The sequence below is a fragment of the Mastigoproctus giganteus genome, chromosome 12 (assembly GCF_048544385.1).
Source record: "Mastigoproctus giganteus isolate SK-2022 chromosome 12, ASM4854438v1, whole genome shotgun sequence".
NCBI classification, from domain to species: domain Eukaryota; kingdom Metazoa; phylum Arthropoda; class Arachnida; order Uropygi; family Thelyphonidae; genus Mastigoproctus; species Mastigoproctus giganteus.
Window position 1 is genome coordinate 74,211,018 of NC_143586.1, and position 25,293 is coordinate 74,236,310.

The window sequence follows — 25,293 nt, forward strand, 5'->3', positions numbered from 1 at the left end:
TGTCAGATTGCTATTAATGCTACCTTTGTTTTTACAGATCCCTCTCTTCTAAACAATGGAAAATTGGAAGGCCCACCTACCCTTCAATGGGTGTCCCATAAGCACAACCGGCAACAAATTTCCCGTTGACTTTACGGATGGAACTAAACAGAATGGGACAGCTATCAAGAATGGACTCCACAAGCCGGTGTCTGCCAACACGAATGGTCAGGTAGTGTGTAAGGACTCGGTTGATAGGTCCACCTTCCCAGCAGGTGATGTGAAATATTTAGGGGAAACGCACAGTTATTCTTGTGGATTGTGGTCGTTTAAACCCAAATGGCTACAACCACTCGCAAATAAAAAAGTATTTCTAGCTGTATTTTGTCTCACTAGTGTACTTCAAGGTATGTATTACACGTACTTTGTCAGTGTGCTCACCACCATTGAAAAACTGTATCAGATACAGAGTAAAACAACCGGAATAATCATGTCAGCCACAGAAATAGGACAGATAGGTGGTGCTTTATTGTTAACGTACTATGGAGGCCAAGGACACAGACCTAAATGGATCGCTTGTGGTATGGTGGTGTTTGCCATTGCCTCTATCTTGTGTTCGATGCCACATTTTCTATTCGGACAAGAAACATTGCCGTCTAGAGCTTTCACCTCGGAAAAAAATGCCACATCAGCAGCTCTGAATGAGCATCGCTCAAAACTTTGCATTGTGCGCGTCATCGAACAGTATCCATTAAGTGAGTCATCTTTACAAACGTCATTTCACTCATCATCATTGTCGTATCCATCCGATTCTTCACCGTCAAATATTTCACTACCGCCCCCTTTGTTAGACAATGTTGAAAATGTGACATTATTCCTCCGCCCCGAACGACGAATCACCACTCGCGAAGATCTGCTAAATTCCTCCGCCTCTACTGTGACACAGAGTTCTCCTACGTATGCTAGTATTCATGGATCAAAATGTTCATCTAAAAATAGAAGCGGGCGTCCTACTCGAACTACGAATATTGTATTGTCTATATTCTTTATAAGTCTGCTTTTCATTGGCATTGGAGCGACAGCTGTGTACACCTTAGGAATACCATATATCGACGATAATGTGGCAACAAGAGAATCTCCTTTATACTTCGGTGAGTATAAACGTAAATTATTTATTTTATTTTAAAAGTTTAATCCACAAGAGTGTAAAGAACTAAATTACAAAACTATGAACGCAATTCGACACATTTTCTGTCCTAAAAGTCTTCTTACAATATCATTCCAAATTGTAAACCATATCTCAGAGTACCAATTCAACCATGATTTAGAATATTATCGACTCTGGAATTTACAATGCAATTTAAATACAAACTCAAAATGTTGTGTTTCAAAAATTATCAAAATTCGAATACCGTAACCAATCAGGAATTATCAAAATCTGGATAACCTGTCCAATCGGAAATTGATGATAATTACAAGGAATAATAAACATTCATTATAATTATAACTTAGTGATAATCTAGTTAATAAAGATGAAAGCCAGAAAAGGTGCACTAGACAAACATAGAAAATTTAGGATATTACAAAAGTTATGTAAGAATGTTTAATTAATTTTAAACATTAGTATTACTTTCACGTGTTTTTATAATTAATAAATAAAGAAATGGAAAAATCCACAGTGAAAAAGAATTAAACTGCTATAGCCCTTGACATTTTTTGATTCTTATTGCTATTACTCTGAAATCTGAATTTTTGATTAAATTTCCAGTATATTCACAGAAATTTAATCACACTTCGTGGGAAAGTTATAAAATCCAAAATGAGCAATCTATTTGAATATGTCATTAGATTTATTATTTAAATAAAAAGAATATTGAAAATGTTTCACTCCCTTAACGTTAATCTATTTACTTCTTGTATATAAAGTGACAATAAATGCTCCATTGTTGTTTGACTTAAGTGTTTTAAATTATGAAGGTTATTTGAAGCTGCCTTAAGCGTTTTTAATTAAAATTAATGATGTCAGAATAATAAAACCGAGCTTGTAATTCACTTCCATCTCTAGAGAAACTATTCAATGTGTGTGGTTTTCCTTCAGTGCATAAGCGTACTTTTTATTGACTTGCATAATCATACAGGAAAATAAATAAAAAAACATATTAATATTAGATGAAATACTTATCTATTAAAATATACCCGTATCTAGTTGTATAATTTGTAGTCTATTTAGAGATGACATTAGCAATACCAGAAAATTAATGTTGTACGTTTTGAATGCATTTCTTTTCAGAAGATAGTGTAACGCGGCTTTAAATAACTTATTAGGAGCCTTGTTTGCTAAAACACAAAAGATAAACATAGGTAAAGTGGGTAATACACAATATAATCACAGAAAGAATCAGCGGATTTAGTGTTTTTTCAGTGAATGGGTACATTACAAAGTTTCGAAAGCATGCCAAAGACATGTTAGTCATTTTGACTCAATTGTTTCCCACAGTTATTGCAAAAAAACCATTTATTCATTTTAGTAGTTGTTAAAGGTAAATTTATTTAAAAACCCTTTTATTTTCTCTTAGATAAGAAAAGCGTTTTTAAATAAATCTTAAAGGTTTTTAAATAAATAAAAGAAAAGGGTTTTTAAATAAATGATCTTTTATCATAATACTTTTTTTTCTAAGAGAAAAGCAATTATTATGATAAAATATTACTGGACGTGTATTTCTATCGTTAATATAACATAATTATTCTGTTCTATTCTCAGAACAAATTGAATTTATATCTGGAGTAATTCGATTTATAACTACGTTTATTTCTGGATATTTATATCGGCACAAATTGTGCAATTTGTGTAAGTACGATAAACGCGTATCTATATTACTCTTATTCTCCCCCAGCTAACAATTTTTCTGAGCCCTTAAGGTATCCTCAATGATGCTGGAAAAACCTTTGCACCACCTGATCAGAGCTCTATCGTACAGTACTTGAGTGAATACTCCAGGTTTTGGTCAGAATTCCAAGAAATATTTATTTTAATCTTTTTATTAGCAAATTTCACAAGGCATTTCTTCTGAAATTCAGCCCATGTCTATATTATGCAGCACGGTAATTATTAAGCATAAAAAGTTTATTTTCTTTGGCACTGTGTTTTTCTCCAGTGATTTTCATATAGCATACATTAAATATCCCTTTTCAACTGTGCTGGGCTGGTCATCAATTCTTGTAACCTCTACTTCTGACATCCTGCAGTTTCTGCTTTTTATATTATCATATATTTTCCTTTTATAAGCTCCCTCCATACCAGTTTTCATGTCTTTCCTATATGGCTCTTTCGCAAAGAATGTCCTACCCACATTTGCCAACCTTGTTATGGAAAGGCAGACCGAAACACCTCAAAATTTATTTACTCCTGGTTGCTTATTTGGTCTCTCTTGCGAGCTTTTGCAATTTGCTGAGGGCTATTACAGGAGAGGGTCAGGAAAAAATTAAGTCACTTCTCTGTCATCTTTCTGGTAAGAAGGAAGCCCCACGTCGTTATAATGTTTCTTTATGTCGTAGCGATGTGTTTTCTAGGCACAGTTGAAGCTTGTTATATTTTGATGTGTTTTCATTGATGCGCGGTGTACAATATATGACAAATTTCCCTCCTTCCATCCATCTCTCTCTCTCTCTCTACCCCATGAAATCCCTCAAATTCATTATAATATTCTGTCCTTTGTCCCCTTATGCTCTTTCTCACATTTTGAATATTCTTTCTCTTTCGAAGTTCTGTTATAACAAGACGACCTTCAAGAAATTCCATCACCCCACGTGATGGAATTTCTCGTGATGGATCATCTCGAAAAACTATTTCTCGCTGTTTGAGACAGTTCCATCACCATTCTTACTACATTTATTTTTCCTTCCCTTTCATAGTTTATTCACGATTTTCCAAATTTACAGTACTTCCATAAGCATTGTAAGATTTAATTTTACTCCTAATTCAATATTTCGTTAATCCTTTTTTTTTTCTTTCGTTAATCCTTAAGAATTTCCTCACCTCTTTGCCCATTTCATTTACTATTTTCTGCTTGTATGAAAAACGCCATACAATACAGAGTACTTAAACCATACCCTCATTCTTGTATTTTAAATATTCTTTCCACTTTTATATTTATTCCTCTCACCATTTGTTAGTTAGTTTCTGTTTCAACTTCATTTGTTCTACTTCCCAATTCTAATTGCAGTCTACATTTTAATTTTTTCATTCTGAAGAAATAGTTTGTTTTATTTCGTTCTCTTCTAGGTAAACTTCTTTAGTAGTCGTATCGTTACATTCTGTGCATTCTCTTATCTAATTTTCTCAGTTTTCGGATGGACAGCAGGACGTCGATTATGCGAACTTGAATTCATCATTTCGAATATCAATGTGGAGATCCACGTCCATTAAATCTATTAATTCCCTTACTACATATTCGATTGCCAAACTGGCAACTTTAACACCTTTGTTCAATATATTTTTTAATGATTTTTAGTTTATTATTGATAGAGAGCGCTCTCTCTTCGCAGATATATGTTTAAAACTCAGCGGATGGCATGAACAACTGCTTCTTGTTACACTCGAGAAAAGCACTTCAATAGTTTTAACAAACGTCATACGCGGTATCAGTAAGGATCTACTTTGCAAGGAGTGTAGTTATAATTCTCATGACATACTTATCTGTTTAAAAACTTCTACACTGCCACGTTCCTTCTGTTTTCATCTCTGTCTCAATCCTATTGTAGTCTATTCAGTGTCCAGTCCTCTCAGAATAGCTCTTTGTTTCCTTACATATATGAGATCCAGATCCCACCTCCACGGTGATTTCAATTTATTCCCTTGATTTTAATCTCCTTTAAATAATTCTCCCACTTTATTTCTTCGATAGAGTCTCGCATTAATATAACATGCATCACATTCCATTCTCGACGTATTTCCTACTACCAGAAATTGTGTACTCATCATTAACGTCATTCTCCTGTTTTCTCTTACCTCAACGATTAATGATGACAGTGAGGTGGCAAATCCAAGTTGGTCTCAAGCAGTGCGTGTTTATTTCATTCATTCAAGCAGCACAATAGATCTCCATAAACACCACTGATGTTTATGTTTTCCTTAGAATATTCTGCCACATCATTGCTTGGAAAAATCCCATAATCCCATATACAAACCTGCCTTTTTCTGGTATAAAGGATGAATCTTCTTTCTGGTCAAAATAATTATTTTAAAAATATTTATTTAAAGTTACCATTCTTGTAACATCGTTGTTTAAAAATTGAATATTTTGTCATGACGTCATTATGACGTAATTATAAACTCGATCACTGCATTTTAACACTTGGCTTCGTTCAAGGTTTGCACTTAGAAAACAACGCAAAGGTGTTTTAATAAATTCGCTTTTAATAAGTATTACCGTCAAACAATTCGTAAATAATTTTAAAAAAATAAATGAAATTTTATTATTAAGTGTCTTTATAAAGATTTTCATAATTTTTCTAAATAATTTTTATAAAATGAGAAGATCAAGTGTAGTAGAGACAAATGAGATGTGACGTCATGATCTAGAAAATTTTCAACACTGTAATAGCAATTTAGAAAATTCTCGTATAAACAGAATACCAAAATCATAATGTTTATATTAGACAGAAACCAGTTTAAATATATTTTTTTTACGGAAACTAAATGATGTTTTTTATTTGTTGTTTTTTTTCTATGCAGGCATAACTATTGGTGTTAGAATATTTGGTCCAGTGTTTGGATTCCTGCTAGGCTCCTTTTGCACAAGCGTGTACGTGAATTTTCCTTTTGGTAAGTAAATTACAAAGTGAAGAGTTATTACTGTATCTATTTGTCTATATATTTCATTTAAATGGAAGTAAAGCTAAAGATTATTTGGCAATACTATTTCAACGTCAATATAAAGAGAAGTTAGGAACAAATTAGCTTACACAAGTTTACAGCATTATGCAATGAACGACACGCTTGTCTATAATTCGAATTGGACGTTGCCTTACAAGAAGAATTTCTTTCTTATACTCATTAGGGTAGGAAACGGGGACAAGCTGAGATTTTACGAGAAACGAAAACAACCAATTTGAAACAAAGTTTTCATCCTTTAAAGGATTAGCTGAACAAATAGGGAGAGTTGACCGGGAAGGTTATCATTTGTTCTAGAAAAGATAACGGCATTATTTTCAAGGATACTTATAAGCACGTGGATGTCAGTGACCATTTATCATCGAGCGTTAGTTCCCTGAACTTATAATTCTAAGAAATTGAATTTTTAGGAATATAACAGTACGTAGTAATTATCTAAACTATTCTCACAGCCCTTTTTTAATCTTATTTCTGAAATAAAGGAAATTGGGTAACCATCCGTTTAGTGAAGCAGTTCTAGAATTCTGTAAAGTGGCGAGTTGTATTTCTTAATCTTCCTTTCGAAAGTTGTGAATAACCTTGAATTTAAATACACAATCCTCTCATTTTTAAATACATTGGTTCCATTATTAAAACTACAATAATAATTCTGTGCCGATTTAAGCTGTATACTATGAGAAAAACCTGCAAAAAAAAGCAGCAGAATGAGATGAGATGAGAGGGAATCAATATCTATGAAAAAAACCCCAACTTCGACATATATGTTCCTAAATTAGGCCTAATTATAGCAACTTCCTAATTATACAAGCATAATTTTTTTTAACAAGCCTCCAAATTTTGTTTACTATTTCAGCATTCTTTGCATATCACGTCAGTGTTAAAATATCAACATATAAACAAAAGGTTTAAGCTTTTCATGGGCAGGGGATACGCAATAACAGGAAGTACAAAGAGGCCAGGGAGAAAGTCCACATCTTCAAAATGGTGTTGAGGAGAACTTCATTATAACAGAGAACAAAAAAGTTAATTAGAAGTACTTGCATCCTTTTCAGGATATGCCTTAAGTGGTTTCGCGTTATAAAGTTTACAAAGAAAACGTGTACTTTGAACATCATAATATAGCATTAACTTATCAACACGCTTTTAGAATAAATCATTATTTTTAAGTAATGAATTTTGGGGAAAACAGTTTTCGGATTAATACGATTCATTTAGATATTATGTTAATAATTTTTTAATTTTTTTATTAGAAATGAACAGTTAATGTTTCCTAAATTAAGGACTAGATATAAGTCTGGGATGCTCTGAGTCCTAGAATTATTAAGTTCGAACATCTTTGTGGTTTTGGATAAGATCCAAAATAAGATAAGATAAACGGATGCACTCTGAAAATAGCCAAGTTTTAATAAAAATGTTAAATTCTGGAATTCTGAGCATCTCAAATTTTTCTTTTGAAAATTTATGGTTTTCCAGTCATTTCTGGAAAAGTTATGACGTTGGAAACTGTATTCGAGAATTTATTTCGTATGCAGATGTCAACATTAGCTCTCCAAGAACAATAATGCACAATTATGGAAAAAGCTAATGTAGTTGGTAGTTTTAAAATAACAGCATTATATATTTTAAAAACAGAATTTACAAGCATCCAAAGTTTTATTGTAATTTAAAGAAATTTAATTAATGTTATCTAATAAAACTTAAATGTAAATAATTGTTGCTGATTTCTTTAAATAGTTTGATTTTACTGTGACGATCATAAGGAACAGCAACGGTAAAAATTAACTTAAGATACTACATTTGAATTTATGTGAATAAAATGGTGGTAGGCTTCTCCGCATATCAGACTGTAATGCAGAGAAGCGACATTTACAGAAACGTACGACTGATAATACTTATTTTAATATAGAAAACCCTGGTTTGGCACCGGATGACCCACAGTGGATCGGCGCATGGTGGCTCGGTGTATTTATCGTTGGGGCAGCTCTTATTATAACAGCTTTTCCTATGGGCGCATTTCCTAGGATGTTACTACATTCTGATCATCTAGCTCATCAGGGTATTGTGGTTCACGTGAACGGAAACGCCAATGGCACCATTCATAATCACCATCATCAGCAACAACAAAATGCATTCCTCAACTGTAATGGAACAAAAAAACCGTCAAAGAAACCCAGTTTGAAGGGTAAGTTAAATTTTGATAATGACTGTTGATTTGTAGATAGAGATAGATGAAATATTATAATACACTTTGAATAGTAGATGCATATCAAGGAATGACTATGTTCATTGTATTAAAGATTGATACAATCAAGCTCACTTTTGTGCTCAAAAGTGAGCTTGATATTCTTCGTACTCTAAGTTATAGACTGTCGGCATTGAGTACATGGTATTGAATATTGGTGAATGTGTTGGAAAATAATGACCAGTATTATTCCAAAACAATTGAACTCTCTTAGTCTGTGATAAACGATCCTCAGTAGTTCAATAGTATAAAACTAACAACAGCCATACTCATACTGCGCACTCTCATTCGTAGTTTACAGATTGTCGACAGATTGCGATACCATCCAAAGAATAAAAAAAGTTACTTAAAAATTGAATGTCTCTATCCCTCTTTTACTCGATATTACTGAGCATTGATTAAAGTAAAGTGATTCGGTTTCAAGAACTGAGTCAGTTTACTTTATACCGTACAGTGATGTTTCATTTGGCCTAGATAATCCTTATCCACAAGTTTATGACGTTCTTGGAACTACTTTGTTCATCTTTGGAATAAATGAGATTGACAACGCTTAAGCAGCAAGGAAACCTCACGCTCAGAATGTTTAAGACAAACTATACTTAGTGAACTCTGTAGGTAGTTAAAAGCGCTTGTCTTAATAATGTCTTCTGTGAAAACTGTGTACTGTTTCAGAGATTTGCGTAAGAAGTATTTGATAGGCAGCTTGCTATCTTCTACTTGACTCATGGCATTCAGGAATAAGAGAAACCAACAAAATAACATCTCATTAGAATTTATTGTGAATAAATATAAGTTAACATTACGTCGTTATACTTTTAAGAAGCACGTGAACGTACATGGTGGTTGAATATACATGTCTAATTCTAGCTTTGGTAAATGCAAATGGAATAACATGGAAGATATTATTGGAAAGATTAGTAACCATATTTCAAAATCATTACGTTTTCTTAATATTTATTTTGGCATATAAAGCCTGTCTCGTGTTTAAACGTAACACTACATACATGTATGTGCTAATCATTTCAAAATAAACTATCCTACAGAAATCATTCTGCTTGGAAAAAAAAGGCAAGATTTAAATAAGAAAAATGTTAATTTACTTTTCATTAATTTTTAATTTAGACTGAACAACAGTTCTGTATGCCCAGACAGTTAACACTTCGAGTCTCTCACATACTTGAAGTTCAATTAATTATCATATATATGATATTGTGCCAGTTAATTATCATTTATATCATACTGTGCCACGAACTGGCCGCTTTTGAAAATGCAAATATTACAGATTGGTTTTAAAGCAAACATATGGTGCAGAAAAGAAAGCCACTCTCATTACTGATATTAACATTCATATTATTCTCTTTATTTATTATATCTCTTTATTCTCCTTACCTATGACATTACGAATATGATCAAGTGAATGAATTTGTGGTTTGCATATATATTTTTTAAACGTACTTTAATTATAAGTAACGGGACATGAACTAATATATAAAACCTTAATGATTTATGATAATGTACATATTCTTCTATATGTTGTTTGAAGAACATGAGTGGCGTTAGCGTATTACTTAAAGAAGGGGAAGACACCGAGATGAGGTGTAGTTTAATAATTTTAGTTTCATTGCGTTCACTAAAGAAGTATCACATCGGCATCACAATTATAAAGAGTAACATTCATTTACGTTTCTGGATTTTATATAACAAATTACCTTTAGGCTGACACAGGAGGTGTAATTAGCCGAAATGAAGAATGGACCAAGTGCATTTCTTAGCTTTCCAATCTTTTCAAAGTTACATTGTTCAAAAGTTCTAAAAGTTTCGTAAATGTATTCCATAATATGACCCAGGGATTAGCTAATTAGATTCGGTAATGATAACCTAAAATTATAGTTATCGATGTTTGAATCTAGTCATAAAAAGAGTCAGGAAAAATGTTTGCTCTTTCAGCTCATTGCTGCGTTAGTTGGTTCGGATTGCTTCTATATCATAAACAGTTAAATCAATCATAAAACTTCATCTACTTTCATTCAGCCCTCTGTATGTTTATTCCTGGATAAACTGACATCTCTTTGAGATGTATAAACTCGATAGTACCATCAACTTATATAAGTACTATCGGATTTATCAAAAGAAGTAATAAAAGAAAGTAATTGAAATGCACGAAACTTAATAATTTACAAAATTACTTTTTAATTGTTAATATATGAAAATATACTTTATTTATGTAAAGTTAATAATGCACTTTTTTTTTAAAGGCAAACAAGGACAACACTACACAATAGAATTTTTTCCTTTAACTCTATGTTATCTTTTCTCCTTTACAAGCTGGTTATCTTATTTTTCGCATCTAATACACGTTTTTGTTTTTGGTTAATAATACGCATGCGCTAGAGAAAGTGGTATCCAAAGTCAGACCATTTATCTAAAGTGGTCCAACTTTTTCAAGTTATGGATCTCAGCAACCGAATGATTAATTTTTTTTTCTTAGATCCTGCTGTGTGGAAGACTAAAAGGAAATGTCTAATTTTAATAATTTTCTTTAGAAGTTGCGTAATTGTTTCACAATATTCATGTACATAAAGACGCACAATAATAGCATTGAAAAGTTGTAGTGTACCTAATATTGTAAATATTAGTTTACAATAAAATACAATGCAATCATTTAGAAATCAGTCCTCTTTCGTTATGAGCGCCTTTAAAATTTCGTTATTTTTTTTATATATATTTTTCGATTTTGGATTTTTATAAACTTGCACATCTGAGTGAAAGATTTTGGATTTTACACTCGAGTTTTGATTTTGGAATTTTAAACTTCTAAATTTGGATTTTTATAAATTTTCACATTTGAGTTCTTAATTTTGGATTTTTAAATTTCCAAATTTGGATTTTTATAAACATACACATTTTAGTTTTTAATTTTGGGTTTTTAAACTTGTACATTTGATTTTTATTAGGCGTTTTGGCTTTTTTTCCATTTAGATTTTTTAATTTTGAAAATAAAAATCCAAATATTTAATAATTTTAATTATTTTTACACATTAGTTAATATTTTTACTTTAAATATTTAAAAAATCCTAAAAGAAATTAAAAAAAAAATAAAAAGCTTATTTTATATCGTATTTCTTACACGAAACCGATTTCTACACAATTGAAACACTATACCACTGCTCAAAGCTCATCTTTTCTACTGTACAGCTGGTGTTTAAATAAACTACAGAACATATCCTGTGTATAGTTCTAAACACAATTTCCAAAGAAGTAATGAAAGCTCCAAAATATGTTACAAAATTTTAGATGGAATACTTTTATTTTTGAAACATAATCTGAGTATAAATACTGAGACATTTAACATTTATCTCAAGCCCATACTTTAATTTTTATCAATTTCTATTCTCCAGAATTTCCAAAGGCTCTGAAGAGGTTATTAAAGAACAAGATACTTTTATTGAGAACTGCTAGTAGTGTGCTTCATATCCTTCCTATAGCAGGACTCTATACCTTCTTGCCCAAGTATCTGGAGAGTCAGTTCCAACTTACTGCTACAAAAGCCAACATGATATCTGGTATATTTATTACTACAAATTTAATTTAATCCTGCAGAAAATATTAAGGATGTTTAACAGAACTCTTTGTGTATGATTTTATAATAATAATACAAATTACTATTATTTATATAGTTGATATGCGCCATTTAAAAAAGATTTAAGCAATTAATTTCATGAAATTTGCTGTGATGTATAGCATTTTACTGAAGTGTATAATTTATACTAAGGATTAATTACTAATCTCGGTGTTTATTTGCTAAAACAGGAAAATTTAGTGGATATGACAGAAAACGGCTAACTTCGTATTTCAAGTACTGGAAGAAGAATTGAAGAGTTAATTCTTTGACTCCTTCAAAAAATTATAAATATGGCAATGTCAGAATATTTCAATGAAATGTGGACACGAAAAGAACAAAATGAATAGCTAATACAGATGACGTGATACTGAGAAGCAGTGAAGGTTTCTTGATACCGAATTGCTCTCTTGCATCAAGAAATGAGAGCTACTGCTCTCTTAGTAACATCATCACATTTTAAATTGTTGCTGTGACGAAGTATTGAAGGAAATAATGGGTTTCTTAGCCAACAAGCAAAATCACGCGTCTTTATATTTTGTTTTCTTACTGCAAATTTTGTGAGTGTAGGAGGAAATTCCCACTTTCTATTTTTATCTTAAGGAAACCTGCTAATAAACATTTTTATGGTTCAGAAGCAAGCCCAGGTTAAGTAAAAAGAATGTTAACCGTAGTTTTGTAACTTGCTTTTAAGAAATTCTGTTCATATAAGATCTTCTACGGATAACAGATAAACAACTCGGAGCATTACTTTAAGGTTTCAGCACTGAGTCGGCCAGCATTCTTTCTGAAAGGTTCGCAAATAACAGAGGAAACCAGTAAAGTAATATTTCGAATCGTCAAAGAAACCGAAAGAGAGAAAGAGAAAAACAACTCTAGACTCAGTTGCTTATTTTAAACGTCAACCATATGTTCTTGGTTTAAGGTCAGACACGTGTGCGACCGCTTCTAATAGAGGCGTCTTCTTCCTTTCTGAACATTACTAATCAATATATATTCGTAGAAGGACTTGGAGGGAATTTCATGAAGGCGAAGGAATGGATGTGCGTACTTATGAGATTGTCTGGCTGTCGTGGGCGGAGTTAGTTCTCCCTCTCTCTCTTCGGTTCATTCACCGTTCATCGAGGAGGCAGAAACATAGTGTTTGACGCGCTATTCATTTCTCGCCACGGAGGAGAAAAATGTCTCACTTGAGCGATTTCTCAAGGATTTCGTTTCTAATGTACCTGAAGAAAGTAATGGGAGGTTGATTCTTTTTTGGTTGTCGCTTACAGTTTGAGTACCTGCATATTGCTTAAATACGCAGATACTGCCGAGTTTCAAAGTACTGTATATATAATACTAAATGTTGTATATATAAACTAAATACTATATATATATACACTGAGTGGACAGAAATCATGGGATACGTACCTAATAACGGGTAGGCCCAGATAAGGTCAGTCACACAGCGAGGCATTGAGCCCACTAGTTCACGAAAGCATTCCACAGGTATTTCCATCCACGCTTTCTGCACCGCTTTCCATAATTCTTTCGCATTCGTGGGTGGAGGATCCAAAGCTGCAATGGACCTTTCCACAGCATCCCAAAGATGCTCCACAGGGTTCATGTCCGGTGAACGAGGAGGCCATTCCATGGTGGTAAAATCTGCTTAATGCTGTTTGAACCATGTTCTAGTCACCACGGCTTTGTGGGGAGGCGCATTATCCTGCTGGAACGGTTCATTGTCCTGTGGATTCAGATGGTGTGCAAGGATGGACACGTAATCTGCACCGTTCAGAGATACGTCTAGACGTACCAGAGGTCACAACTTGTACCAGTTGAACACGTCCCACACCATTACCGACCTGACTGAACAGTTCCTTGTTGAGATGACAGGTGCATAGCTTCGTGCGGTTTCTGCCAGATACGCACCCTCCCATCCTCTCGAAATAACTAGAAACGAGACTCATTGGACCAGGAAACCCGTCTCCAATCAACCATGGTCCAGTGCCAATGTTCTTTCGTCCATTTGACAAGTGGAGTCCAGCGTTGTGGTGTTAGCAATGGGACTCTGGTCGGTGGGCAGCTCCCATAACCTATTGCGACAATGAACGCCTGATGGTCTTGGTGGAGATGTTTCTGGTACCTCCCTCGTTGAAGTTGGCTATGATTTGTGCCACTATCGCTCTTCGGTTGACCGAAACAATGACGTCGACGGCCACGTTCATCCACCACCTTTCTTCGCCCACAGCGCTGTCCACAGTGAGATGTTATTCCGGAAATGGCATATTCCCGATACGCTCTTGATACTGTCAAACGGGGATAGCGCAAATTCTGTACTACCTTCGCGATAGAGCGACCCATGTGTCGGGAATCCACTATCATTCCACTATTCCTCTTTTAAAGTCGGTTAACTCACGGCGTTTATCCATACTGACATCAAATTACCGTCTACGTGAATGCAGTGTACCTATATACCTGGCAAGCGGTGGGTTTGTTAACTGACGAGAGGGGTGACTGCGTCGCATTGCCCAGGAACTAGATATCCCATGAATTCTGGCCTTTCGGTGTATAATAGTTTTAAAGTACTACAAATCTATAAGCAAATGTTTATATGAATATGTAATTTATATCAATGCCGGATTAAGGGTACGAGCTAGAAGGGCTCTTGCCTCGGGCCGCCAAATTTTATGAATCATGAAAAACAACCAATATATATCCTTAGAAAATCGGCGTCGAAAAATCTTTCTGCCCAGGGTGCAGAAATACCTTGGTCCGGATATGATTTATATTGTATTGTGTTTATTAAAACATATATTAATCCATTTCAAAGCATGTATAATATTTTGTCAGAGGCTCATTTTACAATGTACACGTGATCCTCAATTTCACAGCCATATTCGGCCTTCAGATGAACCATGTTTTACAATAAATGGAACCCTCAACTCGCGGAATACTCACCTACAATTGTACACCTGGGCTGAACAAAACGAATTCGATTGTCAGTACTCGTTATTGACATACCTTTCCCTTTAACACTTGCAGTGGTGGTCTTGGGGACAATCTTATCGGTTCTTAATTTTACCAACAAGGCTTTGATGATGATGATGGTTATTGTATAGATTGGTCCGAACAGCTTCGTACAGTAGACATCATCACTCGACCTCACATCTCTGCCATTGCAGTAGCAATATGTACCCTAAGACCGTGGTGAAATGTATAGTACGATATGTTACAGTATAATCATTGCCATGAGTGAAGAGTAGGAAAGAACATAGACATACTTGGTTAAATCTATGGAAGACATGTAAAATACATTCAAGATAAAAGAGAATGGGCCTGTGGCACTGGTTTACAAGAAGAGAATACAGCAGAGCCAGTGAAAGCAGTAACTAAAATAAATTTAATAAGTTTTAATACGACAAGTAGCTTTCGGGGTAACGAACCCCTTCCTCAGAAAGAAAGGTATACATACAGAAATGTATGTACTCGGTGACTTATTCAGGAGTCAACCACCCAGATTGAAAGGAAAAACTACGAATCTTATTGCTAAAAGGGTATTATGTATAATACCCTATTTAGCGTTAAGTTTAGCGTACTTAAAGCCTTAAGCAAAATTTCTGTAGAGTACAACTGCAGATCCGCTCACCCAAAGCACCTCATACAGGCCATTAGCAAATTTAGAATTAAAATTCTACATAACAATTGGCAACCCGAACAAACAATCCTTAAATTAAAATTTCTAAATAAATTTACGGATTATTTAAACATACATAATATAATTAACTCATGCAGTGATTTTAAACTTACTAATAAAATATGATTAATATTAAAACTGTCCTCAGATTTATCCGAAATAGATATCTAGCTTGAGAACCCAACTAGTTCTTCGATTTTACATTACATTAACGTTGCTTAATGAATACTTTCTTGTAGATGAACATATTGACATTATATATGTGTTTAAATAATCGGAATATTAATGCATAGTTAATTAAATACAGGATTCGTCATCAGATTGAATTCTTTATTATGATTTCAGTGATATCTGCATCAAAATAATTCTAATTCTTCAAAATTCTAACTTTTATTAAATATTTCATTCCAGGAATGGCAGGAATACTGGTAATGGGTGTTGGAATCTTTGCCAGTGGAACTTTCATGAGGAAATACAAGCCGAATGCTAGATTTGTTGCTCGATGGATAGCACTCTGTGCATTGGCTTATTCCGTCGGAATGGTGATTCTCATGTGGCTTGGCTGCCCGCTCAATGAATATGTTGGATTGAACGCTGGAAGGTATCATTTTAATTTTTATATATAAAACTATGGTCTCTAATTTAATGTGCAACATTTTAGAATAATAAGGTATTTCTCAGTTAGTTGGACCTTGTGATGTGTAGCACACACACATAGCTCTTCGTCGCTTCTATATGTCATATTTACTGATCGCTGGATCGATATGGATAACATCAAACTCTATGCGGTAACCAAGAATAAACTCTAAAGATGTACTACAGCTCACCGAAGATTTCAGCACTGATATCAAGATACGATTTGGCCTAGACAAATGCCGGCCAAAACTATCAGCTGAAGACCGGTGAAGGGATTGAAGCCATGGCAGAGGGAAAGACCTATATATCTGGAGATGATGCAGGCCCACCAATTAGAACACAAGGAGATCAAGACCCGCCTGACTGAGAAATACCATCAAAGATTGAGAAGCCTGCTAAAATCAAAACTGAATTGTGGAACGTGGTCAGAGCCATAAACACCTGCGCAATTCAAATACTAACGTACTCATTCGGGATATAGACTGGACTAACACAGAGATGAAGGAGACTTCGAGATCGACCAGGATAAAGATGACCAAGAGTCACCAACACAACTCGGAGTCGGCCATCGAGGGACTGGTTATGGCCCGAAAAGGAGGGGGGGAGAGGAGATTTGACAGACCTCACTGAAGAACAGAAATAGGCAATTAAGAACCTGAGGAATTATTTCCAGGAAAACACAGCGCCAATCTACCAATCCGTAAAGAAGATAGATAAACGTACACACCGCTCAACTGAAAGAGGAGAACTCACTCTTACGGACAGAAGAAACAAAGACAAAAAGATTGACGAAGAAGGCATTTCATGGCAACCACTACAATAACCCCCATCAAGAGTACATAGATAATATAGCTTCGAACGCATAGTTCATGAGGGGAGGCTCTTTCCTGAGATCAAAGGATTCATTCTCCCCATCCAAGACCAGATAACCAATACTAGGATCTACAGGAAATACCTCGCCCAGGAGTGACAGATGCCACATGCCGACGATGGCACCTGGCCCCAGAATCAATCCAGCACATCACGCGCGGTGCAGAATGATCACCCAGAGGAGATTCATTCGTAGACATGAGCAGGTTGCCAGGATAATACATCACATGCTATCGCAAAAATACCAATTGACCAAAGAAAGTGTACAGTATTACATGTAGTGGTCTCTACTATACGAATCCCAGGCCTACTAGAGACCTTTACTCACAAACTATACTGGGATTCTGCCATAATAACAGACAAGATGATCCCCTACAAAAATCAGACATAACTCTCATCGACAAGAAGGAAATGGCTAGCTACCTGATCCACTTAGCGGTGCCCAACAGCAGCAACTTCCAGAAAAGATCAGGAGGTACTCATACCAAAGACAGGAAGTTAAAGAAAAGTGGAAAATGGAACAAGCGATGACCATCCCGTTCACCTTGTCAACCATTAGTATGATGCCAAAGAGCCTCCATAAGAACTTATCAGCAATTGGCCTTCCCGAGAACACTTATATGGAATTTCAGAGGGCTGCGATCCTGGACAACAGAATATTAAGAGAGGAACTCTCTCTTACTATCTAATAATAATAATTATTATTAATTTTTTAAACATTTTAGTAAAACCTGTTTCTTTTTATTTTGGCTTCTTCCACACCAACGTACAATGCAATTTCTCTGAATTATCCACAGATATGGAATTGTTCTGTATTCATAATGCGTCTATAAAATGTGCTGCATTGCATTTCGAAATTCTGTGTGCTATTAGGCCTAATAATATTTTTATTTTACGATTTTTTTTAAAATTTTCATTATTAATTTTTTTCCTCAATTATTCGATATAAAAAGTCGTACATTTTTTTTCCGCTACAATTCGAGGTTTTTCAAGGTAATATTATAATTTTATTAGCAATAAAATCATTAACACTGTCTGCGATTACATCTGAATTGCAGCCATGAAGGAACAAAAAATATTAAGCATTCTGCAATCTTTTCTAATTCTATAGAGAATATTTAATTATTTTCTTAATTATTTGAGATAATAAAGGTGTTCATTTTAATTTTTCCACCCAGATTTATATGGACTATAAATTAAGATCTAAATGCAGGAAGAATATGCGTCCTCGAATTCTAGAACACCCATTAGAATATCCTTTTTCGTAATATTTTAAAACTTAAAAGTGCGCTCTTCCAAGGTAATATGATAATTTTATTAAAAATAAATCCATTAATATTGTATTATGGACAGTTGAATTGCATTATCAAGGACAAAAATATTATGTATTCTGCATTAATGAATACTGGCTTTCATCAAAAAGCTGATGAAGTACGTCAGAATAAAACAAAAAAAAAAAAAAAAAAAACACGTTAATGTTGGAAATGGCGCCTTAAAACTGTAAAATAAAATCAAAAATTAGAATGGTAAATAGTCGATAATGAAAAGTATGGTGTGAAAGGTCTGTGTACATACATTTTTAAAGATTATTAATGATGGATTCTTGCTAAAAAGCGAGATGAATACCGATTGAATTTAAATACAGACAGCCCTTAATCTACGTGGGTAATTTTGAACAGAAACAGGTAGACTATCAAGGACAGAGAGCAAAGAATGTTGAAAGACAACAAATAAGCAGTTATTTTAAATATCTGGAATGGTGACACCATTTTAAAAGAGAATATCATTAACATTTATCTATAAGTTTCTGCAGGGATTAATTTTTGAGACGAAGACATTCGAGTCAACGTAAAATATTAATTTTCTTGTTTTGACAAGTATTTCTTTATACACACCCGAGGTGTACAACAACTCCTACATTTATACAATCGGGTACACTTCAGTATCTGCACTAGGTCTGATTTTCAGGCTGAGAAATAGTAAAGTCTGCAAACATAAGCTGCTGTCACATTAAACAAAAAAATTAATTATTCGGTATTAATTCTCACTTTATTTGATCTGATTAAATATCTAAATTTAGCTGCTCTGTTAGCTCTGCCATCTACCGGTAGAATCAACAAGTTAACTTTGCACATGAATGTGGTTTCAAATGACAACACAGTTATTTGCTAATAATTGTGTTATCATCTACTCACTGTCCAAAAAATTAGAAACTTTGCAACAGTCGTCAATAGATAATTAAATGCAGGGTATGCAAATGTAAGGTTGTCACTCTGGCCTGCTTATTCAGCAGATCTTAATCCATTTGAGAATGTCTGGGATATTGCTGGAAAGGGAAGTTTGGATTCTCAGTTCTCTATCGGCCACAGTACAGCGGCTGACAAATATCCTGTTGGAAGAATGGTAAAATTTGGAGCTAGACTCTCTCAATCACTTAGTGAAGCACATCAAAAATACAGTGAACGTGCGTATCGAGAGTGTAATCAATTGACTGAAATTATATAAATTTCAGACCACGACTAAAGGGATCAATTATAAGTTTCAACTGAGTAAATTAATGTCAGATGGGATCCATCATATCTTTGTTTTGTCATTGGCTCTTAACCAGTAAAATGTGGTTTAGAGTTCAGTATAATAATAACGTATCATATAACGCTTTTATTAACAATATTAATATATTTTTTTGACATTACTAACTTTTTAATTTATGTACTGTTTTTCTTAATGCTTATTCAGAATATTAAATGAATTTTTTTTTTACTTTTTAAAGCGCTGCTCTGGTATCATCTCAGAAGACCTGCAATTCCACATGCGGCTGCAGAAATGGGGAGTTCGCCCCTATTTGCACAACTGAAGGAGTCACTTATCTGTCGCCATGCTTAGCAGGATGTACTCAAGTTATCAGTTCAGCGAATGATCAGGTAGATATTTCTGAAATCAATATTAAAAGGTTATAATATTTTACTGTATCGCGGTAGCGCAGTTGGTAGAAGTGCCATCCTCCCCATACGGAGTGGAAGAGACCTGAGTTCGAATCCCATTGATAAAGTGAAGAGTTTTTATCGGGATTTTCACAACGTGGCTGAGTTAGTGGGTCTTAGGTTAGCATGATTTTTCCTTCAGTTGAGCCTTAGGGGGAAGTTTACATCCTTTCAAATTACAGACTTACTCCAGGGAGACAGATCTGGTGAGGTGAGGGAGGTCAGGAAATGCACTGGTATCACGAATACCTTATGGGAATATTTGTCCATTGATTCGCTGGAATTTTAGTATCTTGGATGATCAATTCTATGCTATGAATGTTAGAAGACTGGTTTGTGACGATTAACTCTTTCCTAACATCATTGGAAATATTGCCGATGAGTATGGATATCTTCCTGTTGCCAAAAAATCTTCGATTGGTTTTTGAAAAAATCGCTGCCCGCGTGAGCAGCGATTTTTATCGACTATCCAGTTCTCTCTTATAAAGATATTTTATCTTTTTCTTGCACTCACCAGTGCTCAAACACCTTTTTAACAACTTGTTTTGGGTTGCTGGCTTTTGTATTTTCACAAAGACAGCTAAGGCCATGAGGCTTTAGTGCCCACTCGTTTGAAAAGATCAGTTCAGTTCCCCTGATGGCTGGTGGAGTTTCTTAAAGGAGTTTTATTTGGGGTGTAAGAGTTCTTCACATATTCTGGTTTTTAAATCTGCAAAACATGCTGGATCGAAATTAGAACTTAGTAATGTTAAGACAATATGAATATATTATTATATAGAATTTTCATGTCATTATAACTGATGCATCCTAAGAATCCAAACTACACGATCTAATCTGTTGTCTATCACAGATAAATGACCAATAGAGAAGGAAGAAATATCAGACAATTTCTTTTGTCATTCGCTATCAAGTAACTACTTTAACTACATACACACTGGCCAAAAAATACGGACCTTTGTATTAAGACAGTCACAGACAGAAGAAAACTGTAACGTGGGGGAAATGACGCATTGCTCGTTCAGTATAAAGACTGCAATAATTTGAAGCCAGAATAGAGAAAACGTGTGATCTATCAGACTTTGAAAAAAGGTTTCGTGGGTACACGTTTAGCAGGAGCCACGATTCAACAAACGAAAGACACAACTGGTTTCTCAAAAGCATGAAAGGTTTTTAAAGACTGGAAAGCAAACGGTTCTTCCACATCTGAAAGGCGTAAATGTGACAGAAAAACAATACTTCAAGAGCGAAGCCTTCGCATTCTAAGGAGGATTGTGCAGAAAAATAGGACATCCAGTTTGCAGAACTAACATCTGAATTCAGCCAAGAACTGCCCTATTTCAGCTCGTACCGATGTTGAGAAAAAATTGAAGAGATTTGGTATTGGCAGTTGCCTGACTATTTGGAAGCCACTTGTTTCAGATAAAAACAGAAAAATCCGCTTGCAGTAATGCCGAGAACGTCGTGATTGGACAGTGGAACAACGGAAGGAAGTCACGTGATCAGACGAATTACGATACCCTTTGTTTCGCACTGATGGCAGGCAGAGAGTGCGGTGAGAACCTCACGATGCGGTGGATCCTGCTTGTCTTGTTAACACAACTCAAGCATCTGGAGGTGGTATCATGGTATGTGGGATGATTAATTTTTCCATGGACTGGGTCCATTGATATCGGTGGAAGGGATCGAATACCATCCAGGAGTACCTGAATTTTGTATCAGATCTACGGTACCCTGCATTGTTACACTTAAGTCCTGAATGTGACGGCCACTCATCGTTACAAAATCGTGCAAGAATGGTTCAAACAACACGACATGGATTTCCACCATATTTCCTGTCCCCCATAATCAACTGATCTCAATCGTGGAATATTCTGGAAAGAGAGCTATTCGGTAACGAAGTCCACTTCCTTCAACTCAATATTTTGCTGGAAGAATCATTAGAATTAGAACAAGATGCACTGAAAGACCTTATAGAATCCATGCCCCACCACACATTGATGTTATTCGAAAAACAGGCGGCCCGATTCGATACCGAATAAGAGTTCATATTTTTTTGGCCAGTATGTACAAAGGGTACTAGGAAAGTTTTGCAATATGACGCAACAATGAATCACAGGAAGCTGCTTGTTGCTGCATGTTGAGACATGTTCATACGTGCATAGTAGCCGCCGCGCCAAGTCGATGGGCTCAGTTATTCATTAGTAGTGAGAGTGTAAAGTGCTTGCGATGGCATCGTGGTCACGAAATGAGATAAGGACAGTTTTGCGGTATAATTTCGTGCGTGGTTTAACCATAGACCAGTGCTTAGAAGAAATGACTCTTGCACTAGATGATGATTGTCCACATCGTACAATGATATTCAGGTGGTATAGAGAATTCCAAAGGGGAAATTTCACTCTGGAGGATTCTGAGAGGCCGGGAAGGCCACGAACGTCAGTTACGGAGGAAAACGTTACTGCTGTGAGGAAAATGCTTGACGAAAACAGGCGAGTGACCTACCAACAGATAGAGGATACTTTGGGCCTAAATGCACCAGCAATTCGTTCGATTCTGCAAGATCTTTTGCACGTGAAGAAACTTTGTTCTCTCTGGGTGCCGCATCAACTGACTGAAGAGCAGATGACACGACGTGTGACTTGGTGCCGGGAGATGTTAAAAAAGTTTGATAAGGGACAATCTCGGTATGTGAACAACATCGTGACAGGTGACGAGACTTGGCTGTACTATTACGATCTGCCGACCAAGGCTCAAAACAAAGTTTGGGTCTTTGATGATGACGACACACCCGTAATTGTCAGAAAATCCCAATCTGTAAAGAAGAAAATGATAGCTGTATTTTTCAAATCGAGTGGAATTGTGGAATGTGTCGTTTTGGACACGCAGAAGACAGTCACAGCTAAGTGGTATACTGAACAATGCCTGCCTAAAGTCATTGGATCTATGAAGAACCTGCGGCCAAAGTCAAGAATGGACACCTGGTACCTCCATCACGAAAATGCTCCAGCTCACCGCGCCAAAGCCTGCACCGAATATTTGACCACGACAGGACTGAAACTTCTCGAGCACCCTCCCTACAGGCCAGACCTTGCTCCCTGCGACTTTGCACTGTTCCCGCATGTGAAAACGAAGCTAAAAGGGAGGCGGTTTTCCAGTGATGAGGACCTTCTACGGGCTTGGGACAACGAGTGTGCTTTACTCCCTAGTGAAACTTGGCAGAACTGGTTTAAAGATTGGTTTCGGAGGATGGAGAGGTGTATTGAATGTAGAGGAAATTACTTTGAAAAAATTAAATAAACAAAGCTGTATTGCAAAACTTTCCTAGTACCCTTTGTATATTAGTTAGTGATCAAGCATCGTGTCTACAGTATGTTGAACCAACCAAAGTTGTATTATTAAAGGCGTCATTACTGCAGTTCTAAGCCGCGTTCTTTAAAGTTTCTTTTTACGTTGTAGCTAATTAAATTGTTGCGTGGAGACCCCAAATACAATCCTTTTTGGTAAAACAATTTTAGTAGCATGTTTATCATGTAGACAATAATCCCTGAAATTAAAAGAAAATCATCAGTTTCGTCCTATTTTATTTTCAGTACATATACAAAGACTGCTCTTGTTTGAGTGCCAATACAACAGCAACTAATGGATTCTGTCCACTACAGTGTGACAACCTAGTCTGGTATATCATTATTTTCTCTTTCTTCGTACTCATTCACTCGACCTCCGAGGTGGGCTCCATGCTTCTTACTCTTAGGTAAGTGAATTCAGATTTAGGAAGATTATTATATTATTGAGTTTACTGCAGACAAGAGAAAAATCTTTTGTCGTGTGAATTACAATTAAAGTCTAGTTTTCAATAACAAAATACGCGTATTTCATAACATTTAATACTGTAAATGCAAGAGTGAATCGATGAACAAGATACAATCAAGGGACTAGTAGCGATACTCGGCATCAGATTTTCTACACTGCTCGACAAAATTAACAGAACAAAATGTTTTTCATGAATTTTATTGTGAACCGTGTCACGTGAGGCGAATGTTTGATATAATAGGCATCCTGGCATGAAAATTCCAGGTATCCAATAGATGGGCTTGGATGAATTGCTTCTTGGTCCGGTGGTACCATACTTCTGCACCATAGAGAACAATTGGAATTAAGATGGTGGAGTACATGAGCTGAAGGGCTCTACATTTCAACCCCCAGTCTCTCCTTGTGACACGCGACAGCGTTGTGGTAAACTGCCTTGTCTTGTCTCTACATGTGAGGGATAAAGGACCAGCGGTCTTCAGGTGAGGGATAAAGGACCAGCGGTCATCGAGGGTGACACCAATAAATTTCACAGGACCACAATTGGTGAGCTACTGCTGGCTGATCCTTATAGTTAGAGGACGACGGATGACAAATTTTCCTTTCAGCATGAGTCTATTGCACTTTTTGATGGAGATGGTAAGTTTGTGAACTGCTGTACAGGCAGCCAGGTCCAACAAAACAATGTTGGCCTGGTTTCCAGTGCTCAGCGTGATGAACCCTCAATGAGGAGAACAAGATTATCTGCATAGGAAAGGATAGTAGCGTGTTGGAACTGCTTCATTAACCATTCAAGTACCGTATTCCAGGCATCAGGTCCTAAGGTGGATCCTTGGGGATACCCCACCTCGTAATACAATGGTATTTTGCTTTTAAGAGATCTTTCTGTGCTCAGAATAGTTGGTGAGACACCTGTGCAAGCCAATTGAGCACCCTAATTCTTTGGCACGCTTCAGAACACTAGGTCATCACACGCTATCAAACGCACTATGGAAATCGACAAAAACAGCAACCACATAAGCAGATTGTGATGACCTAACAGTGTGTTAAATGTTTAAAAGAGCGTCCTCGGTAGAGCAACCCAGCTTAAGCCCATATTGATTTTGGGCATTCATCCGTTTCATGTCCTAAAAGGATAGTAGTCTGGTAAGCAGAAGCCGCTCAAAAACTTTGCCAAAGACGGGAAACAGGGCAATTTGAAATTGAAGATAGTACTGGCAGTATTTAGGGTTAGGCGCCTGAAACCGAAGATATGCAACAACTGCCGTAGCTAGCGCGATCAGCAAATTTAAATCCAATGGAACATGTGTGAGACGCCCTTGAGAGTCTCATTGCACTCCGGCATCCAACTACTCGGTCACTTGGTGAGCTAAGGTCTGAGCTGGTGGAAGAATGGGATTTGTTGCCACAGAAACTTATAGACACCCTTATATCAAGCATGGTTCACCGGCTTCAGCCTGTTTAGCCGTTTGTAGTGGACCATACGCCATAATAACATCATTTGACTAAATTTACGAGCAACTTGTATCGACTTCTGTAATGTGACCTTTTTGGTAATTGTTATTCAACCCCTATATATGTCCCTTACAC

At 35.8% G+C, this 25,293-nt stretch overlaps 1 protein-coding gene across 6 annotated transcripts in view; it reads left to right on the forward strand.

Moving 5' to 3' along the window:
- Positions 1 to 25,293, forward strand: part of LOC150077201 (solute carrier organic anion transporter family member 74D-like) — a 271,883-nt gene that overhangs the window by 241,584 nt on the left and 5,006 nt on the right. For all 6 annotated transcript variants that reach the window (XM_090386382.1, XM_090386381.1, XM_090386380.1 and 3 more), the window contains 7 exons: positions 38 to 1,130; positions 5,714 to 5,803; positions 7,779 to 8,054; positions 11,513 to 11,677; positions 15,824 to 16,013; positions 19,689 to 19,839; positions 23,487 to 23,647. In XM_090386382.1, the coding sequence (XP_090242508.1) occupies positions 56 to 1,130; positions 5,714 to 5,803; positions 7,779 to 8,054; positions 11,513 to 11,677; positions 15,824 to 16,013; positions 19,689 to 19,839; positions 23,487 to 23,647 (2,108 nt within the window). In that variant the 5' untranslated portion in view covers positions 38 to 55. The remainder of the gene's footprint in view (positions 1 to 37; positions 1,131 to 5,713; positions 5,804 to 7,778; positions 8,055 to 11,512; positions 11,678 to 15,823; positions 16,014 to 19,688; positions 19,840 to 23,486; positions 23,648 to 25,293) is intronic.